This window comes from Trachypithecus francoisi, unplaced genomic scaffold, assembly GCF_009764315.1.
Source record: "Trachypithecus francoisi isolate TF-2019V2 unplaced genomic scaffold, Tfra_2.0 Lachesis_group12, whole genome shotgun sequence".
NCBI classification, from domain to species: domain Eukaryota; kingdom Metazoa; phylum Chordata; class Mammalia; order Primates; family Cercopithecidae; genus Trachypithecus; species Trachypithecus francoisi.
Window position 1 is genome coordinate 59660918 of NW_022681457.1, and position 25720 is coordinate 59686637.

At 47.6% G+C, this 25720-nt stretch overlaps 1 protein-coding gene across 4 annotated transcripts in view; it reads left to right on the forward strand.

Annotated features, from left to right (window-relative positions):
• ZNF536 (zinc finger protein 536) overlaps positions 1-25720 on the forward strand; it is a 487592-nt gene that overhangs the window by 290303 nt on the left and 171569 nt on the right. For all 4 annotated transcript variants that reach the window (XM_033225583.1, XM_033225582.1, XM_033225584.1 and 1 more), the window contains exon 4: positions 19751-19903. In XM_033225583.1, the coding sequence (XP_033081474.1) occupies positions 19751-19903 (153 nt within the window). The remainder of the gene's footprint in view (positions 1-19750; positions 19904-25720) is intronic.

The following is a 25720-nucleotide window of genomic DNA, read 5'->3' on the forward strand; positions in this document are numbered from 1 at the left end:
AGGCTGTGCTTCCATGCTGCATGCACAAAGCACCTGTCTTGGCCTCCACACCCAGCAGCCCTTCTCATCCCTTCATCTCCATCTTGTATGTGCAATGTCAGGACCCCTCATTGCTGACTCTGGCTCTGGGTAGCTTGCAGAGCTCAGTATCAGGAATCCAGTGACCTTGACTCCAGTCTGCTCTGTCCTTATTAGCCGTGTTAGCCTGGATTTGTAATTCAACCTCTGTAAGCCTCAGTTTTCTCATCTGTACATTGGGGATAATAAAACTCTGTGGCCGGGTGTGGTGGCTCACACCTATAATCCCAGCACTTTGGGAGGCCGAGATGGGAGGATCATTTGATGAGCCCAGGCATTTGACACCAGCATGGGCAACGTGGCAAAACCCCATCTCTACAAAAAACACCAGAAAAAAGCTCTAAAAATTAGTAGGGTGTGGTGGCTCACAGCTGTAGTCCCTGCTACTTGGGAGGCTGAGTTGGGAGGATCACTTGAGCCCAGGAGCTCAAGGTTACAGTGAGTTATGATCGCACCACTGCCCTCCAGCCTGGGCACCAGAGTGAGACCCTGTCTCAAAAAATAACCCAAAACATAACAACAACTTCTTCCCCACAGGGCTGTTGTGAGGATGCATTTAGACAATACTTTGAAAGCACATAGAATATGCTCGATTAATGTTAACTGCTATTGAAGTAGTTATCGTTTATGATAAGAGTTCAGATTTTATTATTATTATCACTGTTATTTTCAGTATATTTATTTTGCTCTCCCTGGTGCATGTGAAGCATCTTCAGGATATAAAACCTGAATCGTCCTCATGGGGAGTGTCCCGTGCTGTTGGGACAGAGTAGGATCTCAGACAGTGCTCTATGATCACAGCAGCAGGAGGGCACCTCAGGATGCCATTGGTAAAACACAGGGGTCTTATCCCTTAGCCAGAAATCCACAGTGGACAATGTAGAAGCAGATGCAAAATTGTTCCTGGCCTTTTTCTTTTTAATGGAATCTCCCAGAAGTAAAATAAGAATGCCAGTGCTCTAGGCCAGGCATGGTGGTTCACCCCTATAATCCCAGAACTTTGGGAGCCCAAAGTTCACCCAAGGTCGGGAGTTCGAGACCAGCCTGGCCAACATGGCGAAACCCCCATCTCTACTAAAAATGCAAAAATTAGCAGGGTGTGGTGGCAGGTGCCTGTAATTCCTGCTATTCGGGAGGCTGAAGCAGGAGAATCGCTTGAACCTGGGAGGCGGAGGTTGCAGTGAGCTGAGTTCATACCACTATACTCCAGCCTGGGCGACAGAGTGAGAGTCCACCTCAAAAAACAAAAAAACAAAAAAAAGAAAGAAAAGAAAAAAGAATGCCCAGTGCTCAGTTGGGGACCCTACATCGGCCCAGAGATTTATCCACAGAGAGACAAGGGCAGAAAGGATAAGTGGGTGGACATGTCTGCTGTAGTCTAATTGCTCTAAGACAAATGAGGACCATAGAAAGAACTAGGTACCTCACCACAAGATGCAAACATCAGCCAGGAAGGACCCAGGTGCCTCCTTTGCCGTCCTCCATCCTTCTGGGCAGCCTCTCCCTGCACGGACCAGCCGGCCTGGTGTGTGTCTCCACGGCGCTGAACCTGGGCAGGGCAGGCTCTCCATGAATGTTTGCTGGCTGAATGAATGAACTCGGGGGCTACAGGAAGAGGGCAATGTTCAGGCCAACACTAGGGACATAAACTTAAGTGAAACAATGAGGCCAGAAAGTGTAAAGTGTTTTCCATCACTTGGTCGGATCTTTCTTTCTCCTTGAAGAAGCCCTACGAAGAAAGCCCTGGGAGAGATGTTAATGGTGCCTTTCACCATGGAAAGGTCAACCCACATGTGTTCATTGAGTGACTCTGTGGGCCAGCCCTTCACTCGGCTCTGTTGATGATTACGAGACAGGCAAACCCACGGGGTACTCTTGGTAAGTAAGCTGGAATCAAAACACATGATACAACTTAGTGAGCATTCCAAAGCAGCGTGTCATTGTATAGAAATGTTCCGAAAAGGTTTAGAGGCGGAGCGTGCCGGGAGGCCGGGCGAGGCTTCATGGCGGCAATGGAAGTGAAGTGGTGATGGGAAACGCTTGGAAGGCAGGGAGGAGAAGGTGGGGCCTTCTAAGCTTGGAGAAGATAGGGGAAGGCCAGGTGTGGTGACAGATCCCAAGGCCGGTGTAGCAGTGAAGAAATGTGTCACTGTCCCCTTGGCTCAGGCCCAGCCACCGAGTCCTGGGACGTGATCTTTACATCGCCTGGTTCTCTGGTTGATCCATCTTTTCCTCTGATCACTGCCCTTCCTCCTGGGGCCTTTTTGAAATCTGACTCAGGTTCTTAGCACACGTTTCAGCATTTCTGGATGCAATTTGGTATGATAGCGAAAAATCAAAGGGTATTTGCTGTCACTTGAAAGTCTGTTTCTCTCCCTCTTCCTCTGAGTACCTGACCCCACAATCATCACTGGCTTTGAAATAATAGACCCATCATAATTATGAGAATTAGTCTGGAGGCTTCTGCTTTATTTGCCTAACTGAGGTTATTAAGGCCGTTTTTAGAGGTGGAAAGGGCGCCCAGGATCATCTCGGCTGAGATGGCAAATTCAGAGAGATGCCTGCAGGGTAGGGGCCAGCCAGGTAGTGAGGGTGGGGAAGGGGCCTCATGGGGAGGACGCAGCCACTGCCCAGCCCATCAGCCCTTGCTCATTGTCTCAGCGTTGGGAGATAACACAGTTTCTCAGGAGAAGCTGGAAATGCTGTCTGTGTGTGAGTGAAATGTCCCAGATTTGTAAATGTTACAAACAAACTTATAGCCTGGGTGATGTAGTGAAATCCTGTCCCTACAAAAAATTTACGAAATTAGCTGGGGGTGGCGGTGCACACCTGGAGTCCCAGCGACTTGGGAGGCTGAGACGGGAGGATCATTGGAGCCCAGGAATTCGAGGCTGCAATGAGCCATGATCACACCACTGCGCACCAGCCTGGGCAACAGAGCAAGATCCTGTCTCAAAAAAATAATACATACATACATACATACAACAACAACAAAAATTTAGCACATGAAAACTCTGTGTGATGGAACCTTTGCAATCTCAGTTAGAGTCTTCTGCTCCCATTCCATGATTTGGGAGTGCAAACGGAAGCCCCAAAATAGGAAAGGACTTGGGCGAAGTCATTAACGTGGTGGGCACAGCGTGTCCCTACCCCCTCCTTTGCCAGGTCCACTGAGTTATCTACAGAAGTCAGTCTAGCACCTCCCATTAGCCTGCTGCCTGAACTGTCTCCTTTCCAGAAACTTCTGCATGCCAGTGAACAGAGCAGCCTCTCTGTGGCTTTGAACCCAGGGTGCAGAAGCTTGATCCAGTCAATGCTCCAAGCACGGTCCAGCCATCACCCCGCAGCTGGCCCTGTCACCTCCTATTGCAGGCGAAGGGGCAGCAGCAACCTGGCAGCCCTAGGCAGCTGGCAGGAAGGGCCAAGCACTTACAAAAGGTGGCTTCAGTGTTCTTACAGGGTATTAAAGGAATAGAGCGAGAGTTAATGCAAAACTCCTTCTTTGACTTAATTTATTATAATATATGTGGCTAAAATGTAGATCACAGTGCTGGGTTGGATCTCCGTTTTGATTCCCCAAATTGCAATCATGATAGGTGGATTATAACTGTGCTGTAACACATAGATGAGGAAATGTATTCCTGTGCAATTTTCCCCGAAGGAGAAGTCAGAGGATAAGGGGCAGGAGTTTTGAATAACCTTGCAACATTTAGTTGTCTCTCTCGATTATAGGATAGAAATTAGCATCCCAGGATGATGTGTGCTGTGTATGCAGCACCACTTTGAATATTAGTACAGAAGGGCTTCTGGGGGAGTGGAGAAAGTGATTTTCCATATGAAAAGTCACTGGTATCGAACTGAGCAATGTGATATCACCTTTTATTCAATAAGTGCCTAATAAGCACCTACTATGTGCTGGGCACCTAGCTAAAGGTTGGGGGTGCCACCATAAACCAGACAGACCACAAATTTGCCATGGAAGTGAGCCTTAGCATTCAGTGTTGGGTGATGCCCGAAAAGGGGTCAACCAGGGCAGAGGGATGGGGGTGCAGAGATGGGGGAGCTATGGGAGAGCCTGGATTGCCGGCTGAGGGAATGGAACATCTCGGGATCAGCACTCAGATGGGAAAGCCAAGTTTGCTTCCTTGTTCTGGTGGTGTGCACAGAGCATCCATGTGGCGGGACACCCCCAAGAACATATGTCTGGGCGGACTTTCTCCTCAGGCCCAGAGACTCAGCAGAAGTACCCAGGCAGAACGAATGGCCTGATGTGCTGCCCCGAGGCCTGGACTCTGCTGTCTCCACTAGCAACGGTTCAAGGCCAACACCTGCCCAGCCTACCGCATCCCAAGGCTCTATTGGTCCAAATCACACCACCTGCCTCCCCCAGCCCAGCTCTGGGGTGGGGGTCCCAAGAGCCACCAGCCTTGCCGCAAAATAGAATTGAATTTCCATGTGGATGTTGAGCCCTGGCAGGGGCACGTGTGGACAGGGAAGGGCCCTGTGGCAGGAGGGATTGGAAGCTTTGCACAGCACCTTGGGGCAGGTGAAGCTGGGAAGACCAAGCCGATTTCTCCTTGCCCTCCACGGGGTCGTGCTCTGGCATTTGGAGCCCTGCACTCTTTCAAGGAGAGCCTGGAGGAGCTGCAGTCTGCAGCCACAGGAGGAGGGGGATGGACTGATGGGGGACAAGGGAATGGAGCCCTGGGCTACCAGACACCAGATTCCCCACATCCAGCCTTCCTTCCTGGAGAGAGCTTGTGGCAACCTGTCCACTCACAGACACAGGCCACCTGGACCCACTGCCGGGCCCCACACCCTGGAAGGGCAGGTCAAAGGTGGCTAGTTATGCACTTAAAAAGAAAAAACAGACTCCTTAGATTGCATGATCATGGAAGGTTGCCCAGCCCTCCCCAACACCATTCATTCATTCATTCATTCATTCCTTGGGTCAGTCACCAGTATTTATTGAACACACTCTGCCAGGAGGCTCTAGGGACACAAGAGTGAGAAAAACAGACCCCATCCCAGCCTTCAAAGAGGCAGCAGTTTGGTGGCAGAGATAGATATTAATCACACATATACACTCAGTGCAAACTCTGAGAAATGTTCTGAATGTTAAATTCTGGGGTGATTGGGCAGACTTGACTTAGTCTGGAAGGTGAGAGCAAATGACATTGGAGCTGAACCCTCAAGCATGAGTGGGATTAGCCAGGCAAGATGCAGGTGGTGGGCCTGGGGCTGGTGTTTGGGGTTTACATTTCAGGAAGAGGGAACAGTATGTGTTGAGATTCTGAGATCTGACAGAGAGAGAAATTTCTGGCCCAGTGGGCCAGTAGGGCCATCTCTGGGATTTTTAAGGTATTTTGGGATGAGAGGAAACATTTCTCAAATCACATTGCAGTCCCAAGTTCCTGAAGCTCTGAAGTTCTTTTTCAATATCAGGGCATGTGTTCCTGGGGTAGGGCATGAGCCAGCCAGGGGGCCTCCCGGGTGCAAAGCCCCAGCGTGTAAGACTGAAGGGCCCTGGGACCTGTGTGGTTGTGGATGAATGGGGCACCCTTTGGAGATGTTGAGAGACCAATGGGATGCTGAGGCCTGAGCTTCTCTCTACTGCCTGCTTCTTTCTTCCTGTCATCCCAGTGCCCACATACCCCCAGGTCCTCATCCTCCCCACTCCTTCACCTACTCCCCTCAAAGGGATGTTTGGAGGATAGTGCCAACTAAGCTCTAATTTCTGGGTTAGGCAATGTGGGAGCAAGTGAAAATGTGTTATGTCTACATGGAGTTCCTACTCAGGGCTGAGTGGTGCTTGGCACTAGGAAACCTTCTTGATCGTGCAGGGGGAGGGGCTGACCATTTTGGGGGATCTTGTGGTAACTCCATGACATGGATCACCACCTGCTGGTTTGCTGTTTTATGCTGGTTTACCTTTTTAATATTTTAGACCTTGTAGATGGTGGGGTTGAGAGGCTACCAATTGGGACTCTGCAGGATGACCTTTTGTCCACAGGATCTCGTTCGAGATTGCACAGTAGCAGGCCTTATTCCCATGTCATAGGCAGTGTTTGGAGGCTGGGCAGAGGTAGGAGGCATTTACAAACACACAACTCAGACGTGGTCACACTGGACGGAGCCCAGAGTCAGCCATTGCCAGGCCAGTGGCTTTCCTGCTCTGCCACGCGGGGTTTAAAGTACATGCAGCTTTGGAAGCCCAGTGTCTCATGAAGCACTCAGACCCTCTGTGACTAGCACCATTCTCCAGTGATCCAACTTTACCAACAAGGAAATGAAAGCTCATGAAGCTTTGGCGCTTTGCTCAGGACCATAGAGCCAGTGCTAGCAGAGTTTAGACTCAGACTTGGCTCCTGGAGTCCCTTGGTGTTTTGAGGTGCTCGAATGCCCAAGTAAGCCTGTTCAGGCAGCATTAAAAGTGTCCTGTGTGTCTCCCTGTATTGAGGAGGATTGGGCCATCTCTGCACATGTCTGGGGACTGTGGGGACACTTTGCTCAGCTACCTGCTGCTCCCCTTCCCCAAAAGGCAGAGGCTGCTATTCTTGCCTGCTTCCTCTGGGGGGCTTGTTGGAGGACACTCATCTTCGGATCCTTGTCTCTGGTCTGAATTTCTTTGGACTAGTCTATGGGATTCCCAGACTTCGGGAAGTTCCCATTGAGAATTTGCCAGACTTGATACTTTCGTCTGTGATCACAAGAAGAACAAGCAAACTTGACCTTCCTCCTGGAAGCTGCTACCCAGGAGGCTAGTCCTGGAGCTAGGTCAGTTCATTTATTCGTGCATTCATTTATTCACCCCATTTGGGGTGAATATTGGCTGGACACCAGTCACGCGCAAGGTATGGAGGAGGAGGAACCTCAGCCCTTGTCCTTTGCAATTTACAGGCTAGAAGGAAAGCTGGTGTCAAAGAAGAACAAAATTCAAGCTCTGTATCTAGGCAGAGAAGCCAGTTGGGGGCCACTTGAGATGGGACCAGGCGCTAACCGCGGTGATAACTGGGAGTGATGTGGCCTGACTTATAATCAAGAAAGGTCACCCGTGTGGATATATCAGAGGAAAACAAAGTTGCCTCTCAGGAACTACCAGGAATAAATTCACACTCTTCTCAGTCTCTACAAGGGGAAACACAGTGAAAACTTAGCTAAAAGTGTCACAGTTGTATTGGGTAAAGTACACTGCCCTTCAAGCAGCCTGGGACACCTGCCAGGGACACGAACACTGGACCGGGAGGGCCATTCGCAGGGCAGCGCCCGCGGCTTCTGTTGGTCTGCAGGTACCAAGACAATGGACAGTGGAGTGGCCTCAGCTGTCTCCTTGTCTCCTCTGCTCTGTGGCCTGAACCAAAGCTGAAGGTTTTGTCCTTTGGAATTCCACCAGCTAGGAACAGGTCTCCAAAAAGATCTATGTGCCTGTGCCTGATTGGCAGAACTGGAAATATATATATTATATGTACAGCTAATTTTCATCTCAACTGAAGTATTTATTACTACAAGATATTGAAGGGTTCAGCATTTATTCAAAAAAATTTTTTAAATTGATCCAAGGATTGTGTTCATCTGATATGTTCTCAAACGAAAAGGGCTAGATAAGTCAGTGCAGCTCAAAAATGGCAGTAACTTCAGAGCTGGCAATTGACACTTGTTTTCTGCCACTGTTTACTCTTCAATAAAAAATGCATATTTACCATAGCAACCTCCTGATCACGTGGAGCCCTATCCTACATGCGACCCTCTAAAAGAGAATAGCTTCTTAAAGGAACACACACATCCTAATTGGCATGCTTTTCAGATGCAAAAACGTATTCTTTCTAAGGAAGCCCTCTTGCCTGGGATTTAGTGCTAATAAACACGTCATCCTTGTAGAAATCATTTTGGTCCCCTGTCTTAAATTTTGAGATGTTCGTTCTGGAAATCCAAATAAAATTACTCTTGGAGGGGCTTTTGATTATCTTAAGGATTTGTTGATTATTTATTTTAATATGGTTCTAAATATATATGTGTGTGTTTATACATGCACATATGTATATATATTTTAAACCGCAGCCATTAGTATCATCTGGAAGGGAGTTTGGTGCAGATTCTAACGACCTGCCGCTTCATCTGTGATTAAAGATTGTCATCTATGCGAAGCTCAGTTGCAGCCTGAACTGTTTTTCGCTGTTAACTTGGGAGGATTGCCTGGGGTTTTAGAGCTTTGGAGGAGCTGCCCCAACCTGGACTTTTCAGGGAAGGAACATGTCCCCTCATTCTGGCACTTTGTATGTGTCTGATTCCATAGCTTGGAGCTGGCTTGGGGTTGGTGGTGGGGGGAGGGGGGACAGCCAGGGACACGAACACTGAAAGCTGCTACCCAGGAGGATAGTCCTGGAGCTAAAACTACAGGTCTGCCCCTTCCCCATACCATCTTTACATATGACATGTTGCTTTGGCAATATTCATGTTGAAAGCCACTATTAATTGGAGCATAACCTCCGTCAGGCACCATGCTAAGTGATTTATGTATCTTAGTCTCTACAGTCCTTTGAGACATGAATTCCTGTGACTATTCCTGTTTTGCAGATAAGGAAACCAAGCCTCAGAGAGCTTGTGTAATTTGCCCAGGATTACACGCCTAAGACCTGGGGAACTTGGTTTTGACCTGAAGCCTTTTGGACTGCAAAACCTCTCCGCTTATTCTGTTTTCTGAACCTGTCTGTCAGATTTAGCTCTGGAAGGACAAGCGGGGACAAGATGGAGAAGCCTTTGGAGATAGGGACAGTGACAGTGGCTTCCCTCTCAGAATGCTTCCTCCAGAGATTCCTGGGTACTCTCAGTTTCAGTGGAAATTTGTGGAACTCTTTTCAGACTCTGATCTTTTTTTTTTTTTAATGCCTGCACCTGGCAGTCAGGCACCCTTCCCTTGTGCTGGGCTGAAGTCAGGGCTGGAGTGCCAACGGTCTCTGGATGCCACAGCCCCAGGGAGAGGTGGTGTGGCTGTGTGACCACAGGTGTGGTCAATGCCTCTCTGAGGCACCACTGTAGGCTAAGGAGGCATGCCAACTGGGCCTGGTGTATTTTTAAATTTTCTTTCAATATGAGAAACAAGAATGTATTTGTGAGTCTGTTACGCTTAGTGGCTTTGGGGCAAAATTCGATTGTGAAGTGAGGCTGTGTTCTCCGTGGCACAGAGGCATTGTGACATGCACTCCACAGACGGGCATTTCCCCCGCCCCATGCCCTGGCCAGCCAATCCGACAGCAGCATGCACACAAACCATTTCATAATTATCCATCACAAATGCCTCCATGCCGCCCTAATAGATTATTTAAAATGGTGTGTGTGTCTCTCATGCAACCTCAAGTCAGCCCCAAACTGTACATGCGTACAGGCTGGGAGAGGTAATTGTTTATCATGTATCTCTTTGTTGCAGACACTTTTATAAAAGAGTATGTATTATGTATGGTGTGACCTTCAAATGTCAGGAATGTGTTGTGCAATAAACTGTCAATATTTGTGGTTATAAGGTACTAGATGACTTTTACAATAATTGGAATGGCTATATTAAAAGCTTGGATCACTTGGCTGGTTAAAGAGAAAGACACAGGCCAGCGTTCATCAGGGACTTGCCTTCTGCCAACTATTAAATGAAAGATATTGCAAGGTGCTCAAGATGTCTTCTTTGTTTAAAAAAGAATATGGCAAGACAGATCTCTAGGGGAGGCGTCATCTCCAAGTCATCCCTTCTCCTTTCAGTGTGCTCAATTCCCAGGAGAAAACTCAACTCCACAAGTTATAGCGACTGACCAAATGCATTTTAAAAAAGACCGGTCCAGCTTGTTCCTGGTGTCATTTAGGTAAGAATTCCTGGAGTCAGATCTTCCATCTTCTCCCCTCCCCCGCCCCCACCCAAACAGGAGGGGCTGTAAATTATCTTAAGAGGATCTTAAAAGCTATAGTGTTTTTTTTTTTCTTTCTTGAGAAAATAAATTACATAGACATCTTTTGGGAATTTATGCTTTACTGAAAGTAGAGGCTTATACTATAATGTTCTTCATTTTTTGTTTAAAGAAAGGAGTACTTAATTTAAATTAAAAAAAACAAAGGCATAACACATATTTTATTATAATTATAATAGTAATTGGATCATAGATTACATTAAAAATATCTGTTTCACTATGCTCTTCTATGGGTGAATATCTCTTTATGCTTATGTGAAGTCGTTTCTCCTTATGATAGTCAGATCTTCATTTTTAACCAGGAATTGAGTAAATGAAATAGGGAAAGGGGCCTCACACTTTTGTTTTCTAAGGAGCTCACTTGTGGCTTTGCTGATTATAATTGTGTGTTTGTGGTTCCTTCCACCTGGATGGAGGGAGAACTGGGTGACACCCTGAGGCCCCTTCCTCCAAGAAGCCTCCCTGAACATCCCTAGGCCTCCCCACACTGCAGTCATCCAACTCCAGCCCCTGCATGCGCTGAGCACTCTGGAGCACTTCCGACGTTTTGACAGTGCCCTGGACTATTTCTCCCCTCCAGCTGCTCAAATAGCTTCCCTCTCACAGTCAGGACCTGGTCTTAATATCTGAATTCCAACTTGTTTGCCTTCCCTGGTGCTTTTATTTGTTGAAAAACGTATTTATAAAGCACCTGCTATGAGCTGAGGACCTCCCGCATCCTGGAGATGTCACGGCAAGCCATGGTGCCTGGTCCCTGTTCTAGAGCTGATATTCTACGAAGGGGACAGGCAGTGAGCAGTTTAATACACAGGTCAGCTAACTGTCTGCAAAGGGCGACGTGGACTGTGACATGGGCTGAGAACTGGGGGTTGGGAGATTCCTTCCAACAGTACTATCAGAGACAATCTCTCTCAGAGAGGTGACTTTTACATAAAACTCTGAAGAGAATTCTAGGGAAAAAGAATTCCAGGGGGAGGGGAAGCAGGAGTAAAGCCTTACTGGAGAAGGGACCTAGCCTCGGAGGAGAACAGAAATTTGGGAACCAGCCTTGGAAGAGAACAGAAAGGTGAGGGGCTGGAGTGCAGCTGGGGAGTTGGGATGAGGTTAGAGCAGTAGGGAGGCCACCTGGACATCTTGAGACAGAGCTGGAGGTTATTCTAAAAAGCAATGAAATGAGTAGCTGGTGTCTGCCCTGCCTGCAACCAGAGGCTGTTCCCAGGAGACAGCAGCGGCCTGGCCTGAATCTTTCAGACTCATCCTCCTACCTGGGTCTTCTCACCAAGGCCAGGTTCTTAGGTGACCCTGCTCAGCACTGATACACACTAATGGTCTCTGGGGTGGGCTCCAGCCCACTGTCCCTGTCCCAGAGAGAAGAGACAGGTGTGCAGAGCCCAGAGAGACATGTCACACCTGATGGCTTGTCCCAGGTCGATTCTGTGAATCAAACCCTGATGCATCCAGGGTTGCAGTCTCTAGCCTGGGGACTGAGAGCACCTGCCCACGGCCAGCCCATAGCCACCCCTTGGGGCCTTGGCAAGATGTGGCGGTCTGTGGATGACAGGGGATGTTGTCACAGCAGCATCACATGGTGCCAGAGGGCAGGGACCCCAAGGGTGGCCCAATCCCCAGCAGGGAGTTTCACAGACTCCACTGAAATTAAGAATGGCTCAGGGCTTGAGAAAACCAGAAACACATTTGGCCCACAGTTCTTGATCTTGAAGCCTTGGTATATTTTAAGGAAAATGTAATCCATGTGTTTCTGATTCATTTTCACTTAACTCATCAAAATGTTGCCTTAGAGAAGCTATTTGAAATCCTAGTGTCTTATATGTTTCCCTTTTTCTTTTTTTGAGACGGATTCTCACTCTGTCACCCAGGCTGGAGTGCAGTGGTGTGAACTCGGCTCACTGCAAACTCCGCCTCCTGGGTTCAAGCTATTCTTCTACCTCAGCCTCCAGAGTAGCTGGGACTACAGGTGCCTACCACCGCACCCAGCTAATTTTTGTATTTTTAGTAGAGACGGGATTTCACCATATTGGCCAGGCTGGTCTCGAACTCCTGACCTTGTGACCTGTCTGCCTCAGCCTCCTAAAGTGCTAGGATTACCGCCTCCCAGTTTTTTTGTTTTGTTTTGTTTTGTTTTTTAAGAAATTAGCCTTTTGACGACTTGATTCCCCAATTCCAGAAATCCTCTCTTGCCACCAGCAAATGGAGCTCTGCCCAGTTTTGAGTTTGGGTAGAGGGTGAGACATGGCAACATGGAAAACATGCCACCTCTCTGTCCACATGTCCCAGAGCTCGCCAGTGAGGTCCAATCCCGACCCCGTGCGCAATAACCCAAGAGCAAGCTGCCTTTTGCCTCCTCACAAGTGGACATTGTTTTCTAAAATAGCTCTTTATTTAAACAAATACGTTCACCAATCCATAAGAATACTTAACTGTTTAACATGACTATATATGGCCATCATAAAGTTGAGGACTCTGATGCAACCAGAGACACCAAATTGATACTGACCAGAGGCATGCGTTATGTCTTCCAAGAGTTAGGTAGAATTGTTTACAGTAATGTTACAATTTTCACGCATACCATTAATTTAAAATAATTTTAAAAATTGAAGGGCCAGCCATGATTGCTTTATTTGAGTCTGTTGAAGTTTTCAAAATAAGGGAAGTGGTAAGCTTTTATGAGTAGCCATACATTCCTTTGGACGTTCCCCAAGGTGTTGGTATTGTCTTGCTCCTGAAAAGATCTTCAAGCCCTGGTACACGTGGGCAAGGACGTTAAGAAAGGTGTGACTTTTTGTTGTTGTTGTCCCGCTGAACTGCTTCTTCAACCCTTAGACTCCACAAATGTTTTTTTTTTCTTCATTAATGAAGTGAGAGCTGCGATTTTGAGACGTTCTTTGCACAAGGTACACTTGCAGAGTTAACTGACAACTCATCTGGGAAAATATATTTACTGTTATACTAGAAGCTCCATAGAAATTAAAATATCATGGCATTTTATGCCATAAACGTAGTAAGCGCCAAGTTGTTCACAGAGTTAGTCACCTTACCCATGCATGGTTGCTGGGGTAACTCTCCAGTCATGGTTTGGACCTCACCATCACTATCATCATTGCCAACAGCGTCATTGTTATAATTTTTTTTTAATGGAAGTCTTTCTAAAATGTACTTCTGGGCATCTGAAGGGTAAGGCTGCCAGTGAGTTGGGATGAAGCAAGAACAAAGAATCCATGTGCAATATAAGAAGAAGGCACTTTTTCCTTTCGCTTTGTCCTCTCACTCTGCCTCTTTTGGTGTCTATCTCTTGCTTCTCCCTCTCATTCTGTGAGTTAATTGGACTCCTTGGAAGACTGGATATAAACCTGGAAAACTTCACCAGTAGAGGATTGACTCTTCTTAGTCAATCTCTGACCTTTTCTCACAATGGCTACCCCCAGAATCTCCATGGCTTAATATAACCAGGATTTATTTCTCATTCATACAAAGTGTGATGTGGGTCGGCTGTCATTCATCTGGTGACTCAGTGACCCAGGTGCCCTCTATTTTGTGATTCTGTTGCCTCATTCCTTCCATTGCAAGGTCACTGTGGCCCAGAAGGAGAGGGCAGAGGAGGTGCAGGCATACCCTCTCTTCATTTCCTTCATCTGTTGGCCAAAACTGACCACCTGTCGTCAGCTTAGTGCAAGAGAAGTTGGGATACGTAGGGGTCCAGGGACTAGTTAGCAACCATTTGCTGTCCTTTTTACAGTCATTTCTTCTTGCCTCTTTAAGACCCAATGTCAGTATCTTCTTTGGCTATAGGGTGAGGTCAGTGGGGAGAATGAGAGGTCAAAAAAAAAAAAAAAAGGCAGTGGGCAGAGACAGCCTGGGATAGGCTTGGAAGTCTTTCAGCATGGCGGGACCCAGAGGTCTAGTCCTCGAGGGTCAGTTGGGAACCAAGGGCGAGGGGAGGGGTGAAAGGACTTGCTTGGGACAGTTGGATATTAGGGACCTGGGAGGAAAAGATTCTGCCTTCTAACGCCTGAGTCAGCATTTTTGGAAAACAAGGCTGTTTTATTATACAAAGAAGTTCAGTGTTTAGAGAGAATCTAGGGGGATATCTGCCCTTCAAGTACAAAATCATTTTATAAACAAAGTTTTAATATCCCAAAGATATTATACATAAATAAGGTTAAGTGTGTGTTGAGGCACCCATCCATTCAAATCATGTTTGTATACAGCAAGATAGCTAACCTCAGGGGCGATTTCAGACAGCTGGTGACAGTGCTTTCTAAGTATTGGGGCTTTAACTTTTGAGAAGTTGTTTATCTTTCTAAGCATCTGTTTCTTTGTCTAACTGGTACTGCCACTTTGTGGTCCAGTGGATGATGAGGATTCAAAAATGATCCCTGGCCATTTTGATCTCCCCAACTCCTTCAGCCCACACCCCCTTCTCTGAATACTTAGGGAAAGCATGCATCTTCATGTCACCTTGAACGAGGCCAACCTTGCCGTAGACTCGGAGGATAAGAACAAGCAAATGGGCATGTAGACAACATTGCTGACCTTGAGAAGACAAAATTAGGAAGGTCTGTTGTGTGATGTCTCCTTGTTCCTGGTAACATACCTTTAAAAACCTTGGATCCACCTCCTTTTTCTTTAGCAAGTCACTTTCAGTTTGTAGGCATGGGCAGAGGAGAAAGCTGGCAGAGCTTTTGATGCCTATTTCAACGCATTTGCTCTTGGCTACAGTCTAGGAGGGTTGAAAATATGGCCTGTGTCTGTCTGGAATATTATTTGTTGTACCCATGCAAGGCACCCACTTCTGAAGAAATAATCCCGTATTATTCAGTGGGGTCAAGAAAATAAACAGGGGTCACAGGAGCTGTTTCTCAGCTGTTTCTCCATCACATGAGAGCCCAGAGCACACCCAGGCTGAGGGTGCGTTAGGAAAGAGAGGGCCTCCCCGCCTGCAGCCAAAGGTCCCCTCGAGGGACATCTCAGTCTCTAGGAGCTGGCAGGGGTCTGTCCTTTCACAGATGAGCAGGGAGGAACAGATGGCAGGGTTGAGGCTGACCTCTGTCCACATGTCTGCCTTCGGTCTACCCAGCACATTAGAGAAAGTGTCGGATAGGAGGGAAGGAAAAGAAAATTAAAAAAAAAAAAAATCTCAAACCGATGCACAAAAGGTTTAACAAAGGATCACAGATGCCATTTTTGTAATACCTCTTCTCTTTTTTATTTTTTATTTTTGTTTTTTTTTGTTTGTTTGTTTTTGAGAGAGAGTTGTGCTCTTGTCGCCCAGGCTGGAGTGCAGCAGTATGATCTCGGCTCACTTCAACCTCTGCCTCCCAGGTTCAAGCGATTCTTCTGCCTCAGACTCCTGAGTACCTGGGATTACAGGCGTGCACCACCATGCCTGGCTAATTTTTGTGTTTTTAGTAGAAACGGCGTTTTACCATGTTGGCCAGGCTGGTCTCAAACTCCTGATCTCCGATGATCCACTGGCCTTGGCCTCCAAAATTGCTGGGATTACAGATGTGAGCCACCATGCCCAGCCAATACCTCTGTCTTTCTACTGCCTGCTTCCTGGAGTGGCTGGGGAACGGCTAGTCTGTCTGCAACATAAACCAGTGACTGCTTTCTCCACCTGACGGTATGGGGTGCCAGGCAAAGCGATGGGACTCCCTCCTGCAGTTTGCAGAGGGGCAGATGCCAGTGCTTTTATACTCGGGGTAGAGAAGGAATTCGAGAGCAGCCGCACCTTCCCCTCTGAACGACATTCTTGGGTTCTTGCTGGGGCTGGGCCGAGTTCAGCACACACATCCTCACCAGCACCCATCCTGGCACAGGCTGCAGCTCACACACAGTGCCCTGTGGGTGTCCCACCAGTACTCGCCCCCCAGCCTTCACTGCACTTGGCTTTCAGCCTCTCTGGACACTTCCTGGGACCACCCACAATTGCCCTTCATCTTCTCTCAGCATGATTTTCCAGAAGGATTAGTCTAAGCGTAAACGCCATAGGCCTTCTGGCCCTCCAAAAAAAAAAAAAAAAAACGTTTTCTTTGTGAAGTAAAAATTAGACTCTTAAATCTGCAAAGAAAACTGTTTATCTTACAAATTTATTCTTTTTATTGGGCCACACATATCCAAGATAGAAAGATAAAAGGAAAACAGATACAGGCCGTCACTTAGAGTGATGTATAATGAGGCAGGGCTCATCCTCATGTTCTGCAAAATGTTCCATAGTGCAGAGCGGCCGTATTGCTATTTTTATCTGTAATATGGTCTGGGCAAGTCCTTCCCAAAAGCTCCAGGAGAAATATGCCCTCCCTCATTTCCCCTGCAGTGTCTTCTTTTTTGTGATTCTTTTTTTTGGAATATTCAGGGGTACATGTGCAGGTGTGTGGCACGAGTATATTGCGTGATGCTGAGGTTTGAGCTTCTAATGATCTCGCTGTGCAAGTAGTAAGCACAGTGGTCAATAGGTAATTTTTCAACCTTGCCCCGCTCCCTACTTCCCTGCCTTTGGAATCCCCAGTGTCCACATATATTTTTTGAGATAGGATCTTGCTGTGTCGCCCAGGCTGGAGTGCAGTGGCGTGATCCCGACTCACTGCAGCCTTGACCTCCCGGATTCAAGTGATTCTTGTGCCTCAGCCTCCCCAGTAGCTGGGACTACGGGCATGCACCACCACACCCAGCTAATTTTTGTATTTTTAGTTTTGCCATGGTTTTGCCATGTTGCCTGGGCTGGTCTGGAACTCCTGACCTCAAGTGATCTGCCCACCTCAGCGTCCCAAAGTGCTAGGATTACAGGTGTGCACCACCACACCTGGCCTCCAGTGTCTATTGTCCCCACCTTTGTGTCCATGGGTATCCAGTGCTTAGTTCCCCCTTGTAAGTGAGAACATGAGGACATTCTCCTGCAGCTTTATTCCATAGCGGTTCCTTGCTACTGCTCTCTGGCGGGCTCCTCTGGAAGAAGCTTTAGGGGAAGGTCCAGATCATGCCACAGGCGACCCTGCAGGAATTACACTTATTTTGTTTGTTTGTTGCCCAGGCTGGAGTATAGTGGTGCAATCTCAGCTCACCACAACCTCCACCTCCCAGGCTCAAGCGATTCTCCTGCTTCAGCCTCCCGAGTAGCTGGGATTACAGACACGCACCACAACCACCTGGCTAGCTTTTGTATATTTAGTAGGGATGGGGTTTCACCCTGTTGGCCAGGCTAGTCTTGAACTCCTGATCTCAAATGATACAGCTGTCTCAGCCTCCCAAAGTGTTGGAATTACAGACATGAGCCACTGTGCCTGGCCCAATAATTATACTTCTGAAACCTGCCCCTGCCTACCTCCATCCTGAAGCCAACATCCAGGACACCTAAGTCCTGCTTATAATTCAAATCAACAGTGATTGGCCTCCTAACTTAAATTGGCTATCTCGACTATGTCTCCAGGAGCACTTGGGCAGAATTTTAATCAGGCTCATCATTGTTTGAAACTGACCTTCATGATCCCAGCAAAAGGGAAGCTGAGGGAGGCCGGGAGGGCAAATGCAGCATGCTCAGGGTCGGGGTGGGTGGGAGTGGGAGAGGGGTAGAAGGAGATGGCCTTCCTGCTGTCTAAAGCTAGGGTGTGGTTGGCTGGAAATGACATCTGGTCATCACTCCCTCTGGCAGCAGCTCCTGGTAGACTCAAGCTGCAGGACATAGAGCCGCTGCGACTGTATGTAGAGCATTTGTCTGATGGTGACTTTGCAACACTCTCTTGTGCCTGTTTGCCCTGATCAATCAGCTGTCTTTGGGGGCCTTTCCACATTTATTTGGGCAACCACAATCTAGGGCTTGGTGGAGTGACTTTGAGTTCTAGATGTGGATGAGCCTAACTTCCTACTTGTGCAAAATTATAAGAAAAAAAAGCTAGGTAATTATACCCTTTGAATAGCTCTCCAATGATGGTTAGAAGAGTTGGGGAGAATAAGATTAAAGTGAGATTTCAAATATAAATAACTTTGCCTGGGTGATGATACGGTCGTACACAATCCAACTGCAGAGAGAATGCTCCAAGCCAAGAGTTTCCACAGTTGCTTAGAGTGAATACTCAAATAAGAATTAAATGTGTCACACCTGGTGTAGTGGCTCATGCCTATAATCCTTGCTCTTTGGGAGGCTGAGACGGAAAGATTGCTTGAGGCCAGGAGTTCAAGACCAGCCTGGGCAACAAAGCAAGACCCTGTCTGTACAAAAAATAGAAACTTAACGAGGCATGGTGGCCTGCACCTGTAATTCCAGCTACTTGGGAAGCTGAAGCAGGAGGATCACTTGTGCCCAGGAATTTGAGGTTGCAGTGAGCTATGATTGTGCCACTGCACTCCAGCCTGGGTGACAAAATGAGACACTGTCTCAAACAAACAAACAAAAAAAGAATTGAATGTGTTGGCCTTCATCTTTCTCATGGTCTACAAGTCTGTCCCTTTTTGGCTGTTAGCAGAGAACCCCAGGAACAGACGTTGAGGAGTAAAAACAGTCTGCATTTTCCATTGCTTGGAAGGCACAGATCTTATTTATTGTAATCTCTGTAGAACTCACAGATCTCATTACCCCATAATGTTCCCTCGTTCTCCTCGTGGGATTTACCGTGAGGCCTAGAGGGTGGGCTGGAAGCTACGGTGAGGACCCCGCTATCCTCAGGAGCTTAGATTCTGTGCCAGGCCTTCAGACTCCTGCTCTGTGGGGAGGTCCATGACTGTGGAAGAAAAGTGAGCCCAGAGAAGGTTCTCTTGCTTCTCCTCCTTGAGTTCCCAATTGTCATCTCTTTGGTAGTGTGATGTCAGGCCTCGGGGGTTGCAATAACATATCCTCCAACCACTAGACATTTTTCCAGTTTTATTTACTATTATGTCCCACAATTTCTTTGCAGAAGGCAGCCATATGTAAATTTTATTCTGTTTTCTAATGGTTTGGGTTACATAACAAATAACAGCAGGAAGGAAAATTTGTATCGATACTTGACAGAGGAAGTTCTCAAGTCACTGCAAAAAGATGTGTCTGCAGTGCTATAAGTTTATGGGAGTTTTGCAGCTGAGTCTCTGCATATGACTTTGAATATGTCACTATATGTTTATCATGGGCTAATTGTGGAATCACATTTCCATACTTTTTCTTCTCCCTTTCATGAGATTACACCAGCCAGTGATGGATACAAGACTCTACAAGGAAGAAATGATCAGTTTTGGATAATTTTCTTTCCTGTCCCAAAATAGCCATATGTCTGCATGTCTTAGGGACTCAGCTGACACACATTTTTTTTTAATTTGTTGCTTGCTATAATGCAAATATGATTTCAGTCTTATAGTGAACTCTGCAGTGAGTCCATATTATAAATTAATCAGATTCAACAAACACCAACATTTTTAAACTTTTGAAAAAAAATATTTAATAGGAACTAAGCAAAAGAAGAAATCAAACCAGCTGCTGACACAGCTGTTTCTTTTCTTGTTTAATTCCATTCAATATAAAGGTACCATATGCTGCTTAAAATGATGATAGGCAAGATGAAATAATTTAAGAGAATAACAAGAAAATACAGGAATTGTCAGCATTCTGTCAGATTTAAAGAATGAAATAGACAGGTGTAGTATTGACATGTTTAACTTTGTGTGGTGTTAGCAGTTTTGGTGCGAACAACTCCTGACATGTGCTGAAGTGATGTGAGAACGTTTCTCCTTCGCTGCAGACATTGGCGAGGAGGCTGGGAGATCCGCCGGCGTCCAGCAACCGGCGCTGCTTCGGGACAGAAGCCTGGGCTCGGCCATGAAGGACTGCCCGTACTGTGGGAAAACTTTCCGGACATCCCATCACCTTAAGGTGCACCTGAGGATACACACAGGTGAGAAGTCTGAGTGCATCCAGGGGCACAGCCCAGAGGAGGAGGAGGCCCCCATCCTGCCTGCTTTCTGGCCCAGGTCCACAACTGTGTGGGTCACTAAGTCTGGAAGGTTCTCCCTGGGCCTGTCTAGCCGCCACTGTGTGGATCATAAGCGGCCCTCGTTTCCTGATTCGTCCCTTAACTAACACTCACCTTGCAAATGACGCAGGAACTCGTAAATGTAGACTCGGATGGTCCCAGCCTACATAACTGGGTCGCGTCTGAGCCTCTAGGGCATTTTGCTAACGGTTTCCTTCTGCTGTATTGAAGGGGTCCCTCCCCACGCCCCTGTATGAACCAGGAGTCTCCCAGGTGTCAGTGATGGAGTCTCAGCTCAAACCTTCCTAAGTGTAGAAGGGAATGAAGCCACTTCCCCAAGCAGCCAGGTAGAACAGGCTTTAGCCCGGCCTGCGTTACTTGCCCAGACCTGGGACAGGGCAGCTGGAGTCAATCCCCATCACTCCATGTGGCGTGGAGGAAAAGTGACTCCTATGTCTCCTCAAAGGAGAAATTGAGATGCTCTTAGGCAAACGGGGGCAAGTGGCTGCTGCACCTCTTTGGCAGTTTCTCATGTTTTGGCGTCACACCGGCTGAGGACTGGCTGGCAACAGGGAGTTCTCTGTGTCCCTCAGTCATCATCCTTTTTAGCTTTTCTGCTTGTTGCTTGCACATTGCCAATATAAAAAAAAAATCTATTGGAGATATGGACACTTCCATTTTCTTTGATTTTCCTCCTGACACTTTATCTATTGGAGTATGAGCTGCTTCAGAGGCTAGGCAAATATGCCATCTATTTTCAAAAATAATTGTGGTTTATTTCCCAAGGAATCAATAAGGCTGTGGGTTGCACAGGAATATTGAGTGCATGTGGGCCACGTGGGCATCGCGTTGGGGGAGACAAGAAACCCCTCACCTGGAGCCTCACCTGGTCCCCACAAATCTCCCTGACACTGAGGGAAGCCTGAGGACAGATGGGCACAGGTGGCCATGGGCTGAGTCACTGGCCCTGCTCATACTGCATGCCTCTCTTGGAGTCATCTCAGGCCAAAGAGGTGTCTTTTAAAACGGTCCTCCAGGTCCCACTACTCTCCCAAACGGCCTCATACCACCTGCCCATGCCTTGCCCCTGGCCCCATCCTGCCCCCTTCTTCATCCTTGGCACCTTTCTGAAACACCGCCTGCCTTCTTCCTGTTCCTCAATGCAGAATGCCTGTTCCAGCTGCAGGACCTGTGTTTCTGCCCCTCCCTCCACCTGGAATCTTCCTCCAGGTGATCCCTGGAGACTTAGCTTCACTAGGATCTATTCAGAGAGGCTGACCCTGACTACCCCACCTAAAACAGCCCTCACATCCCCGGCATTATCTTCTTTATAAACTTAACAGTTTCAGAAATAACCCTGTTGGGGTTCATCACTTATTTGTCTCCCACCAAGCAGTGTCTAAGATTTGCACAGGTGGCAATATTGTCCATCTTTTGAATTGCTCTCATTTCTATAACCCCAGGGTCTGCAAGGGCATCTTACACCCAGTAGGGGCAGATGAATTTATTTGAAAGATTGAATGACAGAAGAAATGCTCAAATAAGTGAGTGACTCCTCCTGTCTTCCCTGCATTGTTCAAGGTGGCACGGAGGAGTCAAGGGCTGTAGGGAAAGTGGTCCCTTCCCCAGGGAACACAGGAACCCATCAGAAACCACGGCCTGGCAGTCAGGCTGTAAGCGCTGGTTTCTTGGGCATAGACAAAGTGGAAGATCCTCTTCCCGGGAGTTTAGGGAGGGGGCCTTGCATTCTGATCTCAGAGTCTTTGCCTTTTGAACTTCTCTGCCAGATACTTGCATGGCTTGCTGCTTCCCCTTCAGGGTCTGGCTCTGATGCCCCCTTCTCTATGAGGCCCACCCACATGGCAGTGCACCCCCCACCCCACCAGGACTTTCTAGACCCCTTTCCTTCCCTGTGTCACCTCTCCATAGTGCTCACAGCATCTGACATACTATGCCTTTGTATTTCGTTGTTGTTTCTCTCCATGCACTAGAATGTGAACTCCTTGAGAGCAAAGGCTGTGTCTGTTTGTCCAGCTGTGTCCCCAGCCTAGAACAGAGCCTGACCCATGTGGGCACTCAGAAAGTATTTGCTGACCCAGGCATTCCTGCGTCAATTGGTGAAAGTGACCAGGCTCGAAGGCAGTCAGCCCAGACATGTGGTTTTCTCAGATGATGCTAATGTCCATTTTCCTCCCCAGATTGGACCCAGAGTTGTGGTGGTGGTTGGTTGGGGCGGGGACCTGCAGACTGCCAGGATACGGGCGGTGGTCCACAGGGCACCCACCCTTAAGCTGTCTGCAGGAGTGTGGAAATCAGGCCAGGCTTGTCTTGTGTATTTCATGTCGATACAGAACACTGGACCACGTTTCCCAGCCAGGGGATTGCTCTCCATGGGTGAGGTCGGCCTTGCAGAGTGTAAGAGTCAGTGAGGAATGGCGGTGCCTCTCAACAAGGGGCTTCGCTAACCGTGTTGCCCCAAGCCCAGTCAGCTTCCCTGGACATAAGAGTAGACACTCCACAGAATATTTCCAGGCAACTTAGGGCCAAGGCTGACAGAAATTCGGGGGAACCTGGGAGAGAGCAAATGGTTACTGCTCTTCACAGTTTTCAAGCTTGAGAAAGACTAATGTTTCTGAACTGCTTCACAAACCTCGGACTAGTCTTTAGAGACATTGAGAGAGACAAGATAGGGCCATGGACAGAGGCATTCTGGAAACTTCCTAGAATCAGAGAGAAAATGAAAGAAGCCATGGAAACATCACACCACCTCCACCACCCCTCGGAAGCAGCATTTGCCTTGTGTAACAGGCAGAATGGTAACCAGATAAAGATCAATTTCCTTTTTATCTAAGAACAAAGAAGCTGGAAAATGCTTACACTTGTGCATTTGAATAGAACAGAAAGTGTTACATGTTATAAATCACCCAAATAAACATCTATTATGACAATGTAAAAGTGTAGATTACACAAGTAATTAAAAATCAAAATCAATGTATTTGTTAATAAGTGATTTCATGTGGGACTCAAGTTGGTGAGAGGCCCTGACTGCCTTCTCTTTTGGCCCCGGTGTCTCTCCTTGCTCCAAATACCATACAGTTTTTGTATTTCTAAATGACACGGCCAGAGGACAGCAGTCTCTTTATGAAACAAAAATACATGTGCTCCAAAATGCCATCTTTTTTGAAGTTTTTAAACAATGAACCCGTATGAGCACATTTTAAAACCCAACATGTAATAAATATATTTTTAATTGGGATATGAGGTGGCACCTTCTCTGTATTTTTTCTGACTGCATATTTATTGGAAGTCTCGATCATGTAACATCAATGGATAAAACCTCTCTCCTTTTTCTCCCCACTGCATTAACTCAATTACTGTTTCTCTTCTCCTAACACTTGTTTATTGGAGAGGTGCTGACTAGATGCACCAGTCAGGTTGCTGTGAACATCTGGGAGCCCAGGAGAGCCTATGAGTCACTAGGATGTTTCTGGTGCACCCTAAGCTTCAGCCAGGTCCACAGGGGACCAAGGGGAGGCTCCTGCAGGACCTCGCGAATCCCCAAGGCCATCAGATCCTGGAGGCTGCCTCACTCTGGCTCCAGGCAGGGCAGACGTTGATGGCTGCTTGACCCAGAGAGGGCTGAACTTCTCTCCTCATGGAAACATTACCCTGGGCAGACTAGGGTCCAATCACTGGATATGGGCAATTTTTCTTCTACAGCATAGTGTCTGTGTTTCTAATTCAGAGCCAGTTATTGCAGGCTCAGAAAGGAGACTGCATCAGTCAGGGTTCTCCAAAGAAACAGCACCCATAGGAAATGTATATATGGCCAGGCACAGTGGCTCATACCTGTAATCCCAGTACTTTGGAAGGCCGGAGTGGGAGGATTGTTTGAGCCCAGGAGTTCAGGACCAGCCTGGGCCATGTAGTGAGACCTCATCTCTATAAAAGGAAAGAAAAGAAAAGAAAGAAAAGGAAAAAAAAAGAAAGAGATATGCTACACACACAGAGACACACAGAAACACACAAGAGATTTATAAGAAATTGGCTCAAGTGATTATGGAGGCTGAGAAGTCCTAAGATCCAAAATCTGTAATTGGTGAGCTGGAGACCCAGAAGAGCTGATGGTGTAAATTCCAGTCTGAGCCTGAGCCAGAATGCAGGAGACCAATGTCCTAGCTGAAATACAGCCAGGCAGAGCAAGCGCACTCCCCCTCGCTCAGCCTTTTGTTCTACTCACGCCTTCAACGGATTGGACAAGGTGCACCCACATTGGAGAGGGCCACCTTCTTTACTCAACCCACCCACTCAAACGTTCATCTCATCCAGAAACATCCCCCACGGACACACCCAGAAGAATCCTTAACCAAATATCTGGGCACCCTGCCGCCCAGTCAAATTGACACAAAAATTAACCATAACAGAGATACATCAGCAAACATCTAGTTGTAACATGCAACGGGGAGGGCGCATGTCCCCAGAGTCTCCTGAGAGGTTGGCAAATCATTTCAGGATTGGTCTCCATGCGCACATGCCATTCTTTCCCTCCACGTCCCCTCCCTGCACCCTACCTTGGGAAGCCAGGTGCCTGGGGGTACTCTGGAGGGTCTGATGTATCTGTTTTGTGTGCACAGGAAACAGGCAGATGCTGACAGATCCCTGAAAGGCTGGGGGAGGCTTGGCCCCCTGATGGGTGAGCACCTCCTGCATGGCTGTGGGACTCCTGGCTGGGTTCCCTAGGGCGGCTCTCCCATGTGTGGGTTTTTCAGGATGGGGTTGTCTCAAGGAATGACCACTGTAGAGAAATGTAATAAGCAACTTCACTCGTGAAAACTTGGAGGCATGAAAGTTCAGGGACTAATTAAAAATAAATCTCATTAGTTTCTTCCCCCTCTCGAGTTCTGCGAGTGGTTTATTAATCTGGTTATGATGTGCCGCATGTTCCAGCCCTGAGTCGGAACCTCTTTGTTGGAATGGATCCGCACAGGGAAGTCAGTGGTGGTTTCCCAGGGGTCTCAGGCTGCGGTCACGAGGGACTCAGCACTGGGCTGAAGGGCACGCCCGGCAACCCCCAACTCCTGGCTGCTGTCTTCACGGCACAGCCCCTGGATGCTGGCTGGGCCCTCACCTGTATTCTTGTCCCTTTCCTATAGGACCAAAGAGGGTTGTGGAAGGGAGGGAGTTCTCCTTTGCAGCCCCCAAAGGACTGCACACCCAGTCGGGTGTAGGGAGGGAGGCCTGGGCATTATCTTGCCTTGTGACTACAAAGCATGACAGCAACTGGCTGAACACAGAACTCAGCCCGTGGGATGGAGTAACGGCACAGTAACAGTGATGGTTCTGTCCCACGTTCTGTCCACGCCCACATGCAGACACTGTGCTAGACACTGCGCATTAACTCGCTCCTTCATCCCTACAGCACCTCAGTTACCAAGGCTCCATCCCCTGCCCCACTGCAGGGGAGGGCGCTGAGCCTCAGAGACAGAGACGTGAAGTTATCCCGCCCCGGAGTTGCCCAGCATTGGATTAAAGGTTATAATCAGATCTGCCTAATTCAGAACCTCATTCTCTTCACCGCTGCACTGTATTGCTACTTTTTACTTTTCTGAGTGAATTTCTGGCTTGTTTTAGGGAATTAATGCAACATTTCTTTGACAGTGTGTGTCCACACCATACCCAACAGGAAGGAAAGAAGTGACTTGTACTCACAAGTGGTGTTGGTGCAGCCTCCAGGGAATT